Here is a 20125-nt window from a genome sequence, read left to right as displayed (position 1 = left end):
AACTGCAGACCTGACATGATGTCCTGAGAGGTGTGCTGCCTACCTACAACTTGCATCTGAGACATTACAGAAAGGCTGCCAAGGCTCATCTGTCCCTCTGACCACGACTCCAGGTGGCTCATCCGCTTGGCCACCAATGATACTGACAGGTATGACCCTGAAAAGTTCAACAATGACTACAGGGCTCTGGGAGGGAGGGTGAAGGAATCAGAAGTGCAGGCTGTACTTTCATGTATCCTCCTGGTTGAGGGTAAGGGAGGAACATGCACATCCTGGAGGTGAATCCATGGCTTCACAGATGGTGTTGACAGGAGGGCTTTGGTTTGCTCAACCACAGGATGCTGTTCTGGGAAGGTGGTCTGCTGGGAAGAGATGGGGTCCACCTGACCAAGAAGGGAAAGAGCATCTTCATGCACTAACTTCCCAACCTAGCAAGGAGGGTTTTAAACTACATTCAAAGGGGACAGGGGATAAAAGCTCACAGATAAGCATAAAAAAAAGATGACTTTAACAGAGTACTAGTTTTTGGGGGGTGAGGGAGAGAGACAGAAAATTACAATTGCCATAGGAGCAACAAGAGGGAAATTAGTGGAGAAATTTGCTCTACATCTTAGATATCTGTACACAAATTCAAGAGGTATGGAAAACAAACAGGAAGAAGGGGAAATAGGAGTACACAAGCTATACTATGCCTTAGCTGGCATCACTGAGACTTAGAGGGATAAATCTCATGACTGGAATACTGGTATAGAAGGGTATAGCTTGTTCAGGAAGGACAAACAAGGTAAAGAAGGAGGAGGTGTTGCGTTACACATCAAGAATATATAGACTTGTTTTGAGTTCCAGGGGCTGAGAGACAGACCAGTGGAAAGTATCTGGGGAAAGAGAAAATGGATAAAAAAATAGGGGTGATGTCATGGGAGGGGCTACTCCAGACCAAATCAAGAAGAGGAGTTGAATGAAGCATTTCTACAACAAACAACAGAAATATCCAATACACAAAACCTGATAATAATGGATTATTTTAGTTAGCTAGACATCTGTTGGAAAAGTAATTCGGCAAAACACAAAATTTCCAGTAAGTTCTTAGAATATATTGGGGACAACTTTTTGTTTCAGAAAGTGGAGGAAGTAACCAGGGGGACTGCCATTTTTGATGGATTCTGACCAACAGGAGGAACTGGTAATGAAACTAAAGGTGGAAAACAATTTGGGTGAAAGTGACCATGAAATAATAGATTTCATGATTCTAAGAAAGGAAGGAGTGAAAGCAGCAGAATAAGGACAATGGATTTCAAAAAGACTCAGAGAACTAGTAGGTAAGGTCCCCTGAGAAGAAAATCTAAGAGGAAAAGGAGTTCAGGAGAGCTGACAATATTCAGGAGACAATATTAAAGGCACAGCTGCAAACTATCCCATTGCAAAGGAAAGATAGGAAGACTAGTGAAAGATCAATATGATCGTATCACAAGCTCTTTGATGACCTGAAAATTAAAAAGAAATCATACAGAGTGGAAACATGAACAAATTGCTAAGGAGGAGAAAAAAAAGAATACCACAAGCACGTAGGGACAAAATCAGAAAGGCTAAAGCACAAAATGAGTTACACCTAGCACGGGATTTAAAACATTATAAGAGGTTCTTTAAATACATTAGAAGTAAGAGAAAGATGAAGGAAAATGTAGGTCCTCTACTTAATGGGGAAGGAGAGCTAATAATAACGGATGACATCCAGGCAGTTAAGGTTTTGCTTCAACCATCACTAAAAATGTTAATAGTGACCAAATATGCAACACAATTAATATTAACAGGCCAGATCCACCCCCAGTCCCACTTCACTCCCTGTTCCACCTCTGCCCTCATTCCTTCTCTGTCTCCCAGATCAGTTCCACCTCTAGCCCCAACTGCTTCCTCTCCCCAGTTCCACCTTTGGCCCAAGCTCCATAGCTGAGGAAGCCTTGGCTGTGCAGTAATGGAGGGAGGGGTGAGAACAGATTCCATTAATGCTAAGGAGGGGCGGTGACTGAAAAAGTTTGTGCACCACTGGGCCAGATCATAATACTGCTGAAAAGGATGTGGAGGTTAATATGAGTTGACAATATGATGCAGTTTCAAAAAATGCTAATATTCTGGGGTGTACTCACAGCAGCATCATATGTCAGATACAGAAAGTACTTGCTCTACTTGGCAGAGATCAGGCCTCAGTTGGAGTAGTATGTCCAGTTCTGAGCACACACTTTAGAAAAGATGCAGACAGACTGGACAGAGTCCAGAGAACAGCACCAAAAATGATAAAAGATTTATTAGAAAACCTGACCTATGAGGAAAGGTTAAAAAAAACAACTAACTATGTTTAGTCTTGAGAAAAGACAACAGAGTGGACCAATAACAGTCTTCCAATATGTTAAGAGCTTTTGTAAAGACAACAGTGATCAATTGTTCTCTGTGTTCACTAAAAGCAGGACAAGAAATAATGGGCTTAAAATCTGCAGCAAGGGACATTTAGGTTAGATATTATGAAAAACTTTTGAACTATAAAGGTAGTTAAACTCTGGAATAGGCTTCCAAGGGAGGTTGTGGAATCACCATCATCGAAGATTTTTAAGAAAAGGCTGAAAAAAAACCTGGTCAGGGGTGGTCTAGATTTACTTGGTTCTGCCTCAGACTGGACTTGACTTCTCAGGGGCCCTTCCAGCCCTACACTTGTATGATTCTCTACTAAGCAGATGACAACCCACTACTTGATGTTTGACAGCAATCTATGCATTTCTCTCTCACAGAAGCTACTGCCCACATCATAGCTCCTTCCCCTCTGAAGAGATGCAGGGGGCGGGGGGAGTCCATCTCCCTGTATGGCAATGGCTCTCAAACTTTTTCTTACTGGTGACCCCTTTCACATAGCAAGCCTCTGAGTGCAACCTCCCTTATAAATTAAAAAATACTTTTTTATATATCGAACACCATTATAAATGCTGGAGGCAAAGCAGGATTTGGAGGTGGAGGTTGACAGCTCACGACCCCCAGTTTGAGAACTCCTGCTGTATGGTGCTAGCATACACATCCCAGGTGAGAAAACTAGCCAGCCAAAGCTACCTACTGCCCACCACAGATCAAGCCTGAGCCAGATGCAGCATGCAGCCTCTTCCGGTACAGACACCACAGCTCCCCTCCCAGATTCAGGGAAAGATAAAACCAGGCTCAAAAAACACCTACCCATCAATCTGCCCGAGCCTGCACGGCTCAAAGCACGCTACTGAAGCCACATACAGGCCTCTCCTCCTCCCTGACACACGTGAGCAAACTCCCCCGTCCCTGTGCAGGCTGGGGGCTCCCGGCCCACGAAAGGAGAGACCCCCCCCCCACTGGGAGAGCTGCTTGCAGAGCACTGGCCGTGTGCAGGAGGGGGGGAACAACAGGGCTCCAGCCCCCCATACACCGACATGCAGGGAGGAAGGGGAGGAGCTGCTTTCGCTTACTTTCTCCAGGAGCTCAGCGGCCGAGGAGCCTCCATCGCCGTCGTCCTCGACCGGCCCCTCCCCGCTAGCTGGCCGCTGCGGGCCTGCTGGGGAGAACGGGGAGCTCCGAAACCTCTTGGCCTTGCTCTTGCCCATGGTGTCTGCCCGCGGATAGGGGGCAGCGACCCTGCCCCGCCCGGCCGGAGGACAGCGCAGAGCCCCCACGTGTGCGGCCGCAACCCGGCCAGCCCTGTGCCTGGCGCAGGCGCCGCGGTGGCTGGTTCCCGATCCGCTAGGGGGAGCTGCGCCGGCCCGGCAGCCTACGCCGCAGCGCACAATAGCGCCCTGGGCTGTGCGCAATTGCAAACTCTCTCGGCGCCCCAGCCCGGCTGGCAGCCGGCACGGGCCGGTGGCAGGACATCCAGGGGCACAGGTAGCGCAGCGCAGCGCACATTGCTTTGCGACAGACCAGGCCAGACCCCGCTGCTCTGTACTGGGATGGAAAGAAGCTAAGCCCTCCGCTCCTTCCTTCCTCGGCTGCCCCTGCTACATTTTTCACAGGTGAGAAGAGAAGAGCAGCGATATCAATTCTGTTTGATCCCAAAGTGCACAGTACATGTTTTTCTTAAAGCTCCTACTCCTGGAGTCACAGCATATAAGGCTTTTCTCTGGTGGACATAGCGCTGTCCACCCCTGGGCTTCTGGTAGTGTAATTTATGTCAGGTAAGGGGGTGTTTATTTCACATCCGAGTGACATAAGTTATACTGACAAAAGTGCTAGTGTAGACATAGCCTATGTCTGCCTCAAATAGCCTTAGGCTGGGTGTACACTACCACAGGATGCATGCTCCAGCGATCAATACACCAGGGGTCAATTTAGCATATCTTCAGAGCACTCCCCGATTGACCCTGATTCTCCATTGGGAACAAGAGAAGTAAGGTAAGTAGACAGGAGAGCATCTCCCATCGACCCAGTGCTATGTAGCCGGAGATGTGTAACCTAGGTCAACTTACCGCAGTAGTGTAGACATTGCCATAGGAATAGTCTTTGTTCTAGGTGCCTACAAATCCAACAAAGCTCTACTCAATGGACTAGTGGAGAGCTTAGGAGCCCCTAAATAGAAATAAATAATAAAACATCTTAGTCTACTACTACCCTAGCACCTAGAGTAAACTGCATCTCATTTGTTCACAGCTGGCTAGCACAAGTGATTAATGTAGATGGACACTTCTGCACAAATGTGATGTTTTATTCGATGGACAGTTTGCTACATAATACAGCTACATAATATGTACAGAAACCACTTCATCAGATACAAATTATTTGGATGCTTTTTTTAATCTGTCCCTAACACTTAGCTGCATATTTACTACGGGCTGTTCTAGAGTAATGGAGACCAGGCCAAAAGGAGGGTGTAGGTTTTCTTTAAAATGTTGTACAACAGCAGCAAAGGCAGATTACTTTAATAATCTAATGAATACTTTTGAATTACTGTTCTTGTGTTGTATCCAACACTGGAACCACAGAGTGGAGCAGCACCCCAATAGGAAATAAAAACATCCAGATTCTTCCTAAATTATCCAGAACTGTTATCCTTGCCTTTTACATGTGGCACACTGGTTTTAGTTTTTGCAGCCTTTTGGAAGTTATCTGTCATAGTTATATGCAGCGTTGGTGTAGCCAGGTTGGTCCCAGGATATTAGAGACAAAAGGTGGGGGAGTTAACATCTTTTATTGGACCAACTTCTACTGGTGAGAGACACAAGCTGTCAAACTTACACAAAGCTCTTCCTCAGGTCTGGTTTACACTACCAACCTATATTGGTACAACTGTCACTCAGTCGTGTGAAAAATCCACACCCCTGAGCGACATAGCTTGGTATAACTCACACCCCCATATAGACAATGCTTTGTCAATAAGAGAGTTTCTCCTAGCGACATAGCTACTGCTGTGCCAGGAGATGGATTAACTATGCCAACAGGAGAGTTCTCTCCCATCAGCCTAGAGTATCTCCATTAAAGCGCTACAGTGGTGCAGCTGTGCCAACAGAGTTTTAAATGTAGACGTGCCCTCTGTGTCACACCTAAATACAAGATGGACCAGATTGTTTAACGTAAGTAGTTAATACATTTCAAGGGCCATTCCTGGCAAAGTGGCCCATAGTGGTGTATCTGATCAAAACCAATCATTAAACTCTTGAATGAATTCACACAGAGATAGAGACAATACCTGCTCTAGGCATGAGAAGGTGCCTGGAACAAGGTTGAGGTAGACTGGTGGATTATTGTAAAGGGACTATGGGCTGCTGCTTTCCATGCTGTCTCTATTTTGGTGACATCAATATCCAGAACAAACATACATGACATTTCACAAAAAAACAAGCGCCATACTTCCGTCACTGGAGTCTTCAGCTGTTCATAAATAAAGTACATAACTGTTCAGCTTTTGTCACTTCCCATCCTGTATCTACACATTTGTCAATTTACAATACAAAAAACCCCAAACATACTACTATATAAAGTATTTATTTAATGCACATATTTACCTACAACAATTTACATCAGTTAAAAACAATGGAAGGACAGAAGTACAAAACCTCTGGAAGAGACTTTAGGAGCAAAGGATTTTATTGCCTCAATTGAGTGAAAATTTAACATACATGAAAGTCAAACTATGCTCACTTTAAGAGGCAGCCTTGCTAGTCTTATCTGTAGAGAGAGGTTACTGTGCCAGCAATAGCTTTGTGTTTTTATGCTGATTATGCTCAATTAAATTTTAAAAAAATCTGAAACAGGTAAAAAGGCACCTTGAACACTTAAAATTAAACTGTTTTGATTATTGTTAATATTTCAAGAACTATTGTACTGTGTATACATAACTGCCACATTTAGTTTCTCTTAATACTTTAGAGAGTTTTATTAATTTATTTGTGGCACTGATCATATATTTTCTTTATCAAATGATTTGAATCCAGAGTTAAATATTTGCAATACTAGTTTCATGGCCAGATTATCACAGCATAAAATCCACTCTTAAAACAGTGTGATTATGGAATTCAGATACAGTACAGAACTTTTATAATCTGAAAGATGTAAGTATATTCAAGAGTTTTTTAAAAAGATAAAATAATTAAAAACAGGTTGTACTGTGAAGTAGATGAAAGCATTGAACTAAGGATAAATCACAGTGAAAGTGGCTGAAGTACTGCATATAGACAAAGTGATACTTTAACATACTTGCAATATTCTTAAACATAATAAGACCTTTCTCCCCATACCATAGATTTCTCTTTTAAGTCTCTTTTGTTTGCTGATTCCAAAAATATTGTAACCAGGAATGAAAAAGACAACTGTAATTAATAAAAAGCTCTGGGAATGGCAAATAAGCATCCCTTTAAATACTGGTTCACAAGAACAAGAATTCACACAGCATGTATTACTCTTTGCTTAACATTGGCATTGATTTGCTATTTACAGTAGTTTGCAAAAAAACACATTATAAAAAACAAACGAGGTTTGGTTTCCAAGTTTAACTTAGTAACCAATTAACATATTTCACCTGCATGTTTTGCTCTACTTGAAGAACAAAAGTGACACTAATACTGAAAAAGAGGTAATCAAAGGTAGCAAAAGCACTGATAACATGAGGGTAGTCAAAAGAGAATTTAGACAAATATGCCAGACGGTAATATTGCACACTTTCACTGTCAACTGTAAATAAGACTCACTCCCAGGCAACTGAAAACCAGTCCTGTTTGGCTTTTTTGTGCCATACTACCTTCAGAAAAGGTCATTTTTGATTTCCATGGCAGTGGACAGAGTTGAAGGAAGATCACGATTATTGAACATGGGGCCTAGGTTTCAAAATTAGTTTTCCAGTCTGCAAAAGAAAAATTAAAGTTCAGACAAACCCTGAAATAGCCTTACTACAAAAGTGAGTGTTATCTGTGTCAATTTCTCTTTAGTCTGCAACTGGGGTGAGAACTAAGGGTTTGCATCCATGGAACCATTAAGTAACTTGTAGTTTCACATTTTAACCATACATTATTTGTAAAAATGTAAATATGCACTCTAGGCTGTCTACTCTTTAACAGCATGTAGAGTACAGGTGCTGCAGTGAAAGGCTCTGGCAACAGGGAACGGCCAGAGCTTTTCACTACTGCTCCTCCCCGCCAGGGCCTTTCCCTGCAGCAGAGAAAGCTCCAATATTGGGATACTATGCTGCTATGTGAGAGGCACTGCTCAGGCGATTCATGCAAGTAAGCCAGTCTACACACTTAAGCCTTGTCTCACCATCTACATTGCTATTTATACCTGTGCTATCTGGGAATGCAGTGTCTATTCAGAAAGAGAGCAATTTCATCTTTTTTGCATTTATTCCTGCCTTAAACATGTACATGCAGTCAGTGAGACTAGAGTCACTTACATCATCGCAGGACATATTATACTCTGCCAAGACTGTTCGACATCGGGCTGCTATGCTGTGTGGATTTCGTCAAAGAAAAGTACTGAACAAAGATTTTATGTGGGCTGCAGTTACAGTAAGAATTACCTCAACTTTCATCTGACAAACTATCAAAGGATACATTGATGGTGCCACCACTCTTTTGTGTATGCCAGCAAAGAACAAGCCTATTAGAGTAATACAGCTAATTGTGAAGAATGGATGATTCCAGAGTGATGTGAAAAAGGACACCTAGGAGAGAAATAAAATTGTCTTGAAGAAAAATTATTGAAAGATTCCATGACTGAAGGGATGACATCAAGCTGGAGACTGAGTATTGCAAACCTGATGTTTAGGCCACTAATCTAAGATGGAATAGATCTCTTAAAAATTCCCTTGTTACTCAGAACTTACTCCTTCTTTGTAACCCTGCTACTCTTCACAAAAAGTGCTTCTGCCAAACATCTTCCCAATGAATATCCCTTCTGCTTTCAGATATTTTGGAAAGTAACAGAAATCTGCCCATCTCTTCTGACCTTAAACTCTATGAAAACAGTCTCTGATTTCCCTGGGAGAAGTTATAATTCTTGATGTCTGAGTTGTGCCCATTTATTCTTTTACGTAGAGCCTGTCCGGTTTGGCTCGTTCACCTGCACATCTACCAATGTGATATATGCCACCATGTGCCAGAAATGCCCTTCTGCCATGTACATTGGCCAAACCGGACAGGCTCTACGTAAAAGAATAAATGGACACAACTCAGACATCAAGAATTATAACATTCAAAAACCACTTGGAGAACACTAATTGAGTGGCCAGGGAGATTGAACAGACCTAAAAGTCGCAATATTACAACAAAAAAACTTCAGACAGACTCCAACGAGAGACTGAAGAATTGGAATTAATTTGCAAATTGGACACCATCAAATTAGGCTTGAATAAAGACTGAGAGTGGATAGGCCATTACACAAAGTAAAACTATTTCCCCATGCTTATTCCACTCCCTACCCCAGTTCCTTACATCTCTTTGTCAATTGCTGGAAATGGGCCATTTTCAGTACCATTACAATTTCTCTCCTGCTGATAATAGGTCACCTTAACTGATCACTCCCCTTATAGTGTGTATGGTAACACCCATTGTTTCATGTTCTGTGTGTGTGTATATATCTCTTTTTACTGTATTTTCCACTACATGCATCCGATGAAGTGGACTGTAGCCCACGAAAGCTTATGCTCAAATAAATTTGTTAGTCTCTAAGGTGCCACAAGTACTCCTGTTCTTGATTTGATAACAACATTTCTCATTGCAGTAGTGCTGTTTGAGTCTCTGTAATTAAGCTAAGTTTTTGTTTTAAAGTTCCATGGAAACAGTCTAAAATTAAAAAGTACTTTCTTGTTAATGACACAAAAAATCATCAATTGTTCATCACTCATCTCATATTTTTTCTTCCACTTCTGAACAGAATATAATAGCTCTACCTCAGTTTATTGCTAAGGTGTAAAAATGGAAATAAGTTAAGAATTCTTTATCAGTTTTCTTCAGTTTAGTGGTAAAGTTCTCTTGCACCATATAAAGTTCATTGAACAACTATAGTTTCAGATTCAGTTTCACAGATACAATGTAGCCTAGAAGTCTGGCATCATTTCAATACAAGTCTGGTCTGAATAGGGTGACCAGATAGCAAGTGTAAAAAATCAGGATGGGAGTAGGGGGTAATAGGTGCCTATATAAGAAAAAGCCCCCAAAATTGGGATTGTCCCTATAAAATCAGGACATCTGGTCACCCTAAGTCTGACATTTAGAATACCAAGCCTCAAGCTACTCCACCCACACAATTTAGGAAAAAATCAGTTTGATCATCTTAGATATTCAAGTTAAACAACAACAAAGGCATAGCTGGTATATGCATACTTAGGGTGACAAATTTTAAACTGTTCCACTGCTACAAAAAGTTATTTCAAGGAGAAAGGGGGAGATATTTCCAAAGTGCAGAGGTACATAAGAAAAAACTTTTAGGGCTAGTTAACTTGCTAGTGTTCTCACAAGTTCAATTCTCTTGATCATGGATCAGTCTAGTTGAAGGTGGCCTTAGCAGACTATGCTCTATAGGTAGAGAGAACAAAGTTATTCTTTGGGGGAAATCACCCCTATTCAGCACAGCTGCAGAATGCCTCTAATATTCTTAGTTCCCCCTTCAAATCAAAGTGCGATTCCTGTGATGTAAATAATCCACTGAATTTGCTCTTAGTCCCTAATGTCTTGAGTTAGGCAGTCAGGGAAATAACCCTGCTATTAGCTTTTCACTTTTCAAAGCAGTCCAACTCCTCACTACATAAACCTGGTTTTTATTATCTAGATTACAAACATTGAGACATTTAATATTTCAACATTAGAGTATAACTTACCTTCTGTGTCTCAGGATCTATTAACCAGTTCCAAGCACCAGTTGCCGTGCACACTGATACCACTATAAGAATCACTGATGAAGAATAAAGGTCATAAGCAACACATCTGGTTCATATTAATTACAAAGTATTTAATAGCTCATGAAAAGCTTTGAAAGAGATTACATTTTATTTTATTTCCCCTCTTCATTCTTCTATTAAGAATGTCCAAAGAAGAGCAAGATTTATTTGAAGAGGTCTACCTGCATATCATGTTTGTTTCTCATCTGGACTCCCACCTTTCTATTTATGCAGTCAAAGTGGAAGGAGGTAAAAAAAATGTTTTCCCATTTAAAACAATGCAACCCTTTGAAGATTCTGTCGGCCTCCTAGAGAGGACAAAAAGGTAGTACAGATAGTGTTTTGATAAGTAAAGACATGCTGTGGTTTGGAAGGTCGAGGGTATGAGAAATTTTTACTAGAGACACAGATTTAGAAACATTAGTCAGAAAATTGAGGGAAAGTAGTACAGAATAACTTTCTTGAGCAATAGGCTAAAAACCTACACAGTATTTTGCGTGTAACATCCAAGAGCCAATAACACTAAGGTGCCAGTCCTGCAAGCTGCTCTGCACGGAGGCAAGCAGCCTTGCCAACTCTTTCAATTTCATTGCAAGTGTAGCAATATCAGGTATTTTTCTTAAAGCTCCAGCTCTGTGAGGCAAGTGATTATGTGAGAATCTCAGCTTTTATTAAAAAAAAGTTTTATTTCTAACCCTCCACTCATAGTTGCGGATAAAAGCCAGAAAGATGTGAACAGTGCACATTCTAAAGGTTCAGATCTCAATGCTTGTAAAGCATATTCATGATGTCTTAATTTTGGGTGCTGATAATACTGATAAAATAAAAGTGGACCAGTTAGGGGCTGGAATTGGCACATTCGAAGGGGAATGAAAGAAGTTTATATGCCATATAAAATGAAAATTATTACTCCAATTTCACACAGAAAGATAGTAAAGATCTACCTATATCAACTACTTTATTTCTGGGAAACTGGTATTTTTAAACAGATAACAGAATTATGAAGTCACTAGATGCCACATCCAATTTTTATTTAAAACTTCTTCATGAGTGTGCTTTAAGTCAGTAAAACTTTAGCCTGCATTTAGATATATTTGAACAAGTTTGGAAGAGATTGCCAACAACTGGAAAGTGAACACACATTAAAAAAATAAACTATAGAACCAGTGAACTTAATATATTGATTTTGGGGGAAACCTTGGACAATATACTAAGGAATAGGAGAAAGCCATCGATAAACAGATTGTTTTAAGTTATCACGGTGAAAAATAGCCCAACTTGGAAACCAAACCCCTATATACAGCCACTAAATAGATACACGACTGAAAAAAGGTAGTGCAGACTTAGACTATGCCTATACTAGAGAGCTTACAGTGGCACAGCTGTACCTATGCAGCTGCGCTCCTATAAGATCTCTCATGTAGCCACTCTATGCTGACAGAAGAGAGTCCTCCTATTAACATAATTAAACCATCCCCAATGAGCAGTGGTAACTACGTTGGCAGAAGCTCTCCTCCTGACATAGCACATGCATACTACCAATATGCCAGTGAAACTTATGTCACTCATGAGGGAAAATGGGGGGTGTTACACTCCTGAGTGACATACATTTTGCTGCCGTAAGTGGTAGTATAGACATGACTTTAATCACAAAGCCTCAATATGCCTCAAACTTGTCCTGAGGAATTCCTTTTAAAGAGACTAATTCCTCTTAAAGTAGACTAATATCTACTTTTGAATAGCAATTGTGCAAATGCTATAAGCATTTTGTGCACATGGTACAGATGCAACAAAATCAATACATTATTTTACTTTTGCTATTTTTTGTTAAATTTGTGTATGTGTGGTACCTTCAAATATTTAAAAGATTTTTAGGCTCACATACAAAGTACATACAATAAGATTTTTAAAGCCTAGATTTGTTTTTGTAAACATAATCCACAGGAATATACATGGGTAAATGCCAACTGCAGTATTAAAGAGTCAATCCAACTTCTTTAAAATATTAAGCTTACTTCTCCAACGTCCTGTAGCTGGTTGCAAACATGCAATATATTCAGTAAGTCTTCTTTCAAAAGCTTTGAGATCTGAGGAAAAGACAGGCAGAGATCTAATAAGTCTTGGTCTATTAGTTGAAGATTAATAGTTAATGCCTCAGATTCTATTGTTACTTATGTTCTGTGCAGCTCAGACCCATGACTTGCAGAGGAAAGCTGTAATGGATTGATGATGTAATTATCAAAAATCACTTGCATCTCAGATTAAGCAATAGATAATGGAAAGATGTTTAGCACTACATCTCAGCACATTAGCTGTAGAATTTACCACACTTTTTGGTTAAGCACCCCACTAAAAATTAATATATTAAGTGACAGGCATTTCCATATACAGAAATATATACTGAAGAGATTAGAATACCTTGACATGGTATCCCTTTGTAAGTCTAAATGCAAGCCATTTATATTGATAGATTAAAATGCTCTAAAACAAGGTATATTTTGAAATGTAAAGTGTGTTAGGAAAATCTTGTTATACTCTATGGCCTGTGCTAATGATAAGTAGAGTTTGGTATTTTGTTTGTGATTAGAATGATTCTATCACCATAACTCACTACAAAAATTCTTATCTCAGTTGGCATCATTTGAGATTTTTTTACAGTCCTTTCAGTTTCAATAATCTATTTTTACATGCCACTCATCTTGGACAATGAAAATACAATCATAAATTATTTAAGTTTTAGCCAGCTTTAGAATCTGACTCATGAAATAGAGTGTTTGGCTTTGCAACATTACAGGGGATCTATTTAACATGAAGAGAAGTCTACTTTATAAATATTTTCAGATTTTAAAAAAAGTCAACTATTCATTTTAACGTCTGTGAAGATTTCCTTTTCAACCAGAGAAGTTTTGGGCTTAAAACTGTCCCACTAATTTATTGTTTGAAATTTGATATTTATTTATTTATAAAGGTATATACACTTTAAAGACAAACTGGCTTCAGGTAACAACTACTGTTCTTTGAAAGAATTTCATGTTATATTAGAATGTCAAGTTCCAATAAAGGTAACAATGCAAAAACTACAAGAAAAATACCTTCATTAAAATGTATGCCTGTTACTGAACTGTGTACTTACTCTAAAATATATGCAGAGATTATTTCAATGTTTATCAACTGGAAAAAATATAACTACTTTGTTAACCAACAGAAAACATTTGTAAATTAGATACGATTTTGTGTTTTAAATAAAACGTACATAAAAAAATAAAGGCTTGAACTACATTTTAAAAGTCTTGGAAGCCCAAATTGTTAAGAACCTCTTTCAAAAAAAAAAAAAAAAAAAAAAAAAAAGGATGGGTTTGGTGTTTTAAAAATTTGTCTACCAGTGCTAACCAAAGAGATAATTCTGATATTTACAGTGTTACAATAAGTGTTGACAGTCATTTCAGTATTCCCATAATTTCTAGTATTTCTGCTAATGTATACACACATCTTGTTTGTTCTATATATGACATTTACTAATCTAATCTTGAAGTACTGTCTCCTGTATTGATTTTTTGCAGAAAGAAAGCAGCTTTAAAGTTCCTTTTTAATATCCTTTACTAGAAATCTGCACCAAAACTTAAAACAAGGATCCGTTTTAGCAAATCAGAATGTGAAGCTCAGTGAGCTGTATTTTTCCTGAAGAAAAGAATTCTTTGGTTAGATTATTATATCTCAATGTATTTGAGATATAGCTGTAATTCTTTAATTGCGTTCTATGTGGACTATATAGTTTACATTAAAAAAGAACAGGAATTAGTGAATAGTCTATAACAAGTTTCTAACTTGTACAGCCAATCTCTTACCAAGGCAGAAACAACAGACCACACTGTAAAAGCCAGGCTCCGTCATGAAACAACCCAACCAAAGAAAGGTGACAAAAAGGAAGTTGTGCAAACTACTGGAGATCTTTTAGTCTGTCCCCGGTGGAGAAAGCCGATGCACACACTCTCGTTCAAATAACTTGGCTCAGTTAAAAGGCAGAACTTTGCCCTTTTACAACCGAATCCGCTTTCTACACTATATCATTATTCCAAGCGCCGCTTGCAGAGCAGCAACATGCCCCTCCTCCACCAACAAGCGAGCAAACAAAACACTAAACCACCCCCCGGACTGCTCGACTCACCGGCCCCTCGCCTTTGAGCCATTCCCCCAGTGCGTGAGGCTGTGAGCACTAAGAACCTTGTCCTATGGCAGGTTTGCACGGCGCCCTTCTGTCCCTCCAGAAAACCGTGACCCCCAGGTGAGGGGCGCCGCTCATACCCCTCGCTGGATCCCGCTGTCACTGGGCCACACCGCGGAGAACGCCCCTCCCCACTCTCGGACTGCGGTGGGGTGGCCCCCAGGCAGCGCCCTTTGACACCTCCAGCTGAAGGGGCCGGGCTCAGAGCTCCCGGGTCGTGCGGCAGAGATAAGGGACCGCTCTGAGGCGCGGGAGCCGCACAGAGAAACTCCTCCCGCGGCGTGTCCCGGGAAAGGGTCACTGGGCCCGGCGGGGCGGGGACCGCAATTACCTTCTGCCTGCTCCAGCGAATTCATGGCGGGTGGGGGAGGGCGGTCAGAGCGCACAGCCGCCCCCTCCTCAGCGCCTCGAACCCGCTCACATCGCAGCCCAGAGAGCCGGCTCCTAGTCCCACTCTCCGCCCCTTCCGCAATCCCCCGCCCCCCACAACAACGCCGCTCTCCATTGGGCATCCCTTCCACACCGCATGCCTCCCAAGCAAACCCCATGCCCATTGGCGGGGAAGGGAAGGGGCGTGGCTGCAGGAAGAAAGATTCCGGCAAAGAGGCGGTGGCGTATCGGCTTGTGGTGGTGCTGTAACGTTCGACGAGAGCGGCGCGCTGTGGAGCTGCGGGCGGGAACCTGTCCGAGCAAACTGTGCGGTGCTGCTTTTCTATTGTACGTGTCACAGCCCCGAGGGCATCGGTCTGCACGTGCAAAACCAGAGCGAGGAGGAGGGGCCCGATCCAAAGACCACTTGGGATCCGTGAAAAGACGCCTTGGTCTCTTACACTTACAGCCCTAGGGACAGTTCTGCCATTCTTTCAGACTATTCCCCTAAAAATGTGGGCAGGGTAATTTTCCATTTCAGTAAATGTATCTCCTTAATGTTAAGTAGTGCAAATTCCTGCATTGGGTTGTGGAGGGTGGGGCAAAGAAATATTGAACCAATTTATATTTATTATATGTTAATCAAAAATAGAATCTGTATAAACAATACTCGGATGTGGACTATGAAAGGCCAGCAAAAATAACTGCTTGGTTTGGAGGTTGCAGTTGAAAATAAATGTGAGAAATTCTCCCACAGTTCTTTGTTAGAGTATTTAATACCTTTCTTTTCTGTCAGGGGGTGGGGGGGGATACACAGGCCGCAGTCCTGCAATCTGGTCCACACAACAAGTCACAGTCACTAAAACTGGGGGTTAGACTAGACGATCCTTGTGGTCCCTTCTAACCCTATGATTCTATGAATACCTGTTTATATTGGCACACTGACTGTATGTTTAATAGGTTCTACTTTAAAAATGTAGTCCAAAAAGGGGTATAACTTATTTTAGTAACTTTATTATACCATCAAACCTCATTCTTGTTTTAGTGTTGCAAGTAGGTTTAATTAGTTTTGAGGATTAATGAGTTGATGTCAGCCTTCAATATATGTAGTAAAAATAACAAAGTTGAAATGCCCCCTTTGAGTAATGCCATAACTCCACAGCGAGAGCCTAGTTTTCAGGATCATTAGAAATTATGTTTAGTTTACAAAGAAGACACTTTCAAACGCACAGCAAGGATCAGAGCAACTTACATGGGTCTGAACAACCATATAAAGTAGTGGCCCCGGCAGTGACTAGGGAATACAAAACAAAAACCAAACTCCCTTTTTTTTTTTATGCATGGATTTAATTTTTTCAAAGCCAACAAGGTATAAATTCACACAGATGTAGTCCTTTTCTGTCTCTATCTGCTTGTGAAAGATATTAATCATTGTCAGGACAAACAAAGTGTCGACCACATCTACCGTTCCAAAGAAACATGCTACTATGGACCCAAAAAGCCAACCTCATGGTTTTGATCTGCCAGGCAGACTTACCAAATAAACCATGGAAGATGAAGCTACTTGACCCACAAGTGGAAAATCAAAGATTCCCTTTCATGCAATTGTGATGAGAACATCTAACCCATCCAATCATAATGCAGTGCCCCAAATGTGGATTCAAAGGTGTATTGGATGATACCCATGATATCACAGAGGAGGCCTTGAAAAGGTTTATGGACGTACAACTGCATCTATAGAACGATGCTCTGCACAGGCTTCCATATACTTGAGAGAGAGAGGACAAACATTTGAAGAGTGGAGAAATTATAAAAATGCTTGGCTACTACTTCTAGATTATCATGAAAGATGCCAGAGTTTAATCTGGATTATTTGTGTTGCTCTTTAAATGTTACACTCGGAAAATGGCTTGTTGATTTCTGCTTAGAAAAGACAGTGGCCAACAGCAGTGTTTAAAGTTTATATTTTCCTAGGATCTGGTCTCTCTTGAACTGTTAGAGTTCAGCTCTCATGGCCTCCTCTAACTTTATTAAAATTGTTGCTGCTCCTACAAAGATGTTGGTGCTTGGCTTAATCCCTTTCTCCCATTCAAACAGCAAGGTTTTCTAGTTAGTGGCACGTTTTCCTTGGACCAGTTCAGAAGGTGACATCTCTAAACCATGCCATATACATCTAAAATAGCATTACGTGCTTTGTCTTTAGTTCCTTAATAATGGGGTTGGAGTGTCCTGTATCAGTCAAAAGGAGAAAGTTGGGTACTTAGAAGGTAAAGGGGAGCCCCTACAGATGCAGATTCTACATAGGGAGAAATGAGTGCTTAGCCCATCCTGACTGTGCCCTAAAAGTAGAGTATGGGGCTGGAAGGTAGAAGAGAAGACTGCTTTGCACTGCCCTTAATTTTCTGATATTGAGAAAGGTGGAGAGATGGATGCTGTTGTTGGAGAGTCCTGTGAGACTTACAAATGTCAAATATGTCATGAATATGTTGTTGATAACTATAGGTTGGTTTTTCTGGTCTTTGAATCAGAAAAGAAATACTATTTCCAGATCAAAGACAACTAAGACTAAAGAATGTTTGTTTACTCCACCTCTGTTTGCCCAGACTAGAAGACCAACAATACACTCCTTAAACTTGTGAGACAAAGGTCTACACAGGGAAATTGACTGCAAATTTCTGACATTTCTCTCTCTATATATAATTATCTTGTTCCTTCACTACAATGTCTCTTGTTCTGTTGTAAGCCCTGAGGATGTGAAATTAAAGTCATGATATATAATCAAGGAATGTATGGACTATGTCCACTAAATTTAGAGGAACTGTAAAGGATTTTTTTTTCTAAATGATTGTTGGCTTCTAGAAATGATATGAAATGATAGAGAATGAAAAAGAATATTGAAAGTTATAAGCACCTACTCCGTGTATGCATTTAAAATATTGAAATAAATTACCTAAAGGGGACATTCCAATTTATAGTTTGGGTTAATACAGAAATACAGTAATTGAAATGAATAAAACAAAAAAAGCCTCCGAAAAGAAAAGGATAAAAGACATTTGTTATACACCATTGCCATCTACTGGATATCAAGGTAAGTAGCATAGAAACAGAGCAGAAAAGTGGGAGCCTGACAAATGACCAGTACAAAATAAGTGACTTGCTCTCTTCCAATTAAAACTGAAACAGTGGAACCTCAATGTGGAACTTCAGAGTTTGCTGAACCCATCAAAGAAGCTGCAGAACCCTGTAATTGCTATTGGATGATTATACCAGCCAATAGCCTTTCCATTCTCTTAAGGTTACCTTGCTGCGTCTGCAGTCTTTCTGTTGACACCCCAAGTAAATATATTTTGGGATTTTAACAATGTAATGCTGTATATATATATGTTTCTCCTTGTAAATCCAAGTAAATTGGCTTAAGAGAACCTCAAATAAAACTTCTAAACTATTTCTTTTGATGCTTTAAACTAGTCCCCTTCAAACCAAACACTAGAAACAACAGGGACACCATTCATAAGAGTGCCTTAAGACCAACTATATTTTTACTCATTGGCAAGGGGGCAGGGAGAGATTGGTGCTGGGAGGCGTCCCCATGGTAAGTGGGGACCCACAGAGGGAGGGGAAGGATAGATGCTGGGAGGGGTTCCCATGGTGACCAGGGCCCCACAAGGGGAGGGGAGAGAGGGATGCTGGGAGGGGTCCCCATGGTAAGTGGGCCCCACAGAGGGAGGGGAGGGATGGGTGCTGGGGTGGTTTCCATGATGACCAGGGCCCCGCCGGGGGCAGGGAGAGATGGGTGCCCCAATGGTTCCTTCTCAGGGGCACAGTTCCCCGGCACCACCAACAGGGGTCACTGTGGCGGGAGGTTGCAGCCGCTGCTGGCCCCGAGGCTCCGTCTTCTCCTGGCAGCGAGAGGGAAGGGGAGGTGCCCACGCCAGGCAGCCTCTGGCAACCGGCCGCCGTTGCTTTGTGCGCGAGGAACGGAGGCGGCGGTGGCTGCTGCGCGGAGCCCCCAAGCCGTGAGTGCGGGACTCCCAGGCCCTGCCGGGCCGCGGCCTAGAGAGGAGCAGGTCTGCTGGGCCGGGGCTGTCCGCCCTCCCCGGTGTCCCCGCCCGAGCCTGGGAGCCCAGCCCCGGCGCAGAGGAGAGGGGTGGGTGGCGTCCACTGTGCGCCCTACGGCCGAGGGTTAAATGTCTCTGGGTCCAGCCCGAGCTCGGGAGGCTGCGGGGAGCCCAGAAGAGCTGGCGGGGGTGAAGCTTCGGCCTCTGATCACGTTGTTAGTGCAGAGCATCCTTTTCCCGAGGCCCTTTCTGCCCCCGACTCGCAGCCATATCGGGGATGGAGGCAGCCGGCTGCACTGACGGGCTGGGGCTCCTGCGGTCCATTAGCGAGCAGTGAAGGGAGGCTTCCGTTCAGTTAGTTACCGCTCTTTAACTGTATCTTTCCAACCAGTTGTTAAGCCAGGTAGAGATGCAGCCATTTGTTTCTCTCCGTTTATGTTGCACCATTCTGAGATCCAGTGAACTTGGCACCTCTATGGGTGTTAAGCTTCCTCAACTGAAAAATACACCTTTTTGCCTGTCGAGATGGGGCCTTGGTGTCTAGAATGCTGCTCTAATCAGGTCACCCTGTTTTCATAAACTATATTTTGAGAATACATCCAAGTGTACGTGTATCCAGACCATTCTGCGCACTCTGTTACTTCTGAAATTATGCTGCAAAGAAACCAGTACTTAGGGTGACCATATGGTCCTGATTTGCCTGGGGCAGTCCCTTTTTAAAGCCCTGATCAGTTGGCAGGAGCAAACAGGACAAATGACCACTTTTGTCAAAAAGTGGGGTCAGGCGCAACATGCAGTGCCACCCTGGGCGACGCAGCGATGCCAGCCCTGCGTAGGGGTTCAGGCCAGCCCCACACAGTGTCCGCTTTCCCTTGGGGAAATATGCTCACCCTACCAATACTGGACTTCAAATTCATATTGATAAAATGTACGAGTGCTTATATGTGAATGCTGGAAGTCTAAATACTAAGATGGGTGAACTAGAGTGTCATTTAAATGAGTATGTTGGTATAATGGGCATCATGAAAATTTGGGGAAATGAGAATAGTCAATGAGACATGGTAATACAAAGGCTCAAATATATAGGAATAACACAGTAGGTCATGCTGT

General features: G+C 41.9%; 3 protein-coding genes across 15 annotated transcripts in view; 1 reads left to right on the top strand and 2 right to left on the bottom strand.

Annotated features, from left to right (window-relative positions):
- Positions 1–4556, bottom strand: part of HEATR3 (HEAT repeat containing 3) — a 34781-nt gene extending 30225 nt beyond the window's left edge. The window contains exon 1 of one of the 3 annotated variants that reach the window (XM_050922540.1): positions 4470–4556. Coding sequence is in view for 1 of the 3 variants with exons in the window: in XM_050922539.1 (XP_050778496.1) it covers positions 3477–3611 (135 nt within the window). In the remaining 2 variants the exon portion in view is untranslated. Of the gene's footprint in view, positions 1–3213; positions 3389–3476; positions 3708–4469 lie in introns of those variants that run through there. The other 2 variants (XM_050922539.1, XM_050922541.1) reach the window with 2 other exon arrangements.
- On the bottom strand, positions 4488–15044 carry CNEP1R1 (CTD nuclear envelope phosphatase 1 regulatory subunit 1). Of its 6 annotated transcripts, none has more exons than XR_007769287.1 (7): positions 14212–14304; positions 12382–12453; positions 10307–10380; positions 8043–8152; positions 7883–7937; positions 7235–7336; positions 4488–4569 (listed from the first exon to the last, which is right to left on the bottom strand). XR_007769287.1 is itself a non-coding variant. In XM_050922579.1 (6 exons), exons 1-6 carry the CDS (start codon positions 14942–14944, stop codon positions 7295–7297), a joined length of 378 nt encoding a protein of 125 aa, XP_050778536.1. In that variant the 5' UTR covers positions 14945–15044; the 3' UTR covers positions 5967–7294. The 6 variants fall into 6 exon arrangements, 4 of the variants coding, with proteins under 4 accessions (XP_050778536.1, XP_050778537.1, XP_050778534.1 ...); XR_007769288.1 differs by lacking the exon at positions 4488–4569 and adding an exon at positions 5764–5868; XM_050922579.1 differs by lacking the exons at positions 4488–4569; positions 14212–14304 and adding an exon at positions 14920–15044 and having other exon boundaries at positions 5967–7336.
- Positions 15045–18865: 3821 nt separating this feature from the next.
- The window catches only part of LOC127034081 (nuclear receptor coactivator 5-like), a 31456-nt gene continuing 30196 nt past the window's right edge, over positions 18866–20125 (top strand). For 2 of the 6 annotated variants that reach the window (XM_050922563.1, XM_050922559.1), the window contains exon 1: positions 18866–18973. The gene's annotated coding sequence lies outside the window, so the exon portion shown is untranslated. Of the gene's footprint in view, positions 19025–20125 lie in introns of all 6 variants that reach the window. The other 4 variants (XM_050922565.1, XM_050922562.1, XM_050922564.1 and 1 more) reach the window with 2 other exon arrangements.

The sequence above is a fragment of the Gopherus flavomarginatus genome, chromosome 14 (assembly GCF_025201925.1).
Source record: "Gopherus flavomarginatus isolate rGopFla2 chromosome 14, rGopFla2.mat.asm, whole genome shotgun sequence".
Taxonomy (NCBI): domain Eukaryota; kingdom Metazoa; phylum Chordata; order Testudines; family Testudinidae; genus Gopherus; species Gopherus flavomarginatus.
Note: the sequence above shows the minus strand (reverse complement) of the source record. Positions and strands in the feature narration are given on the sequence as shown.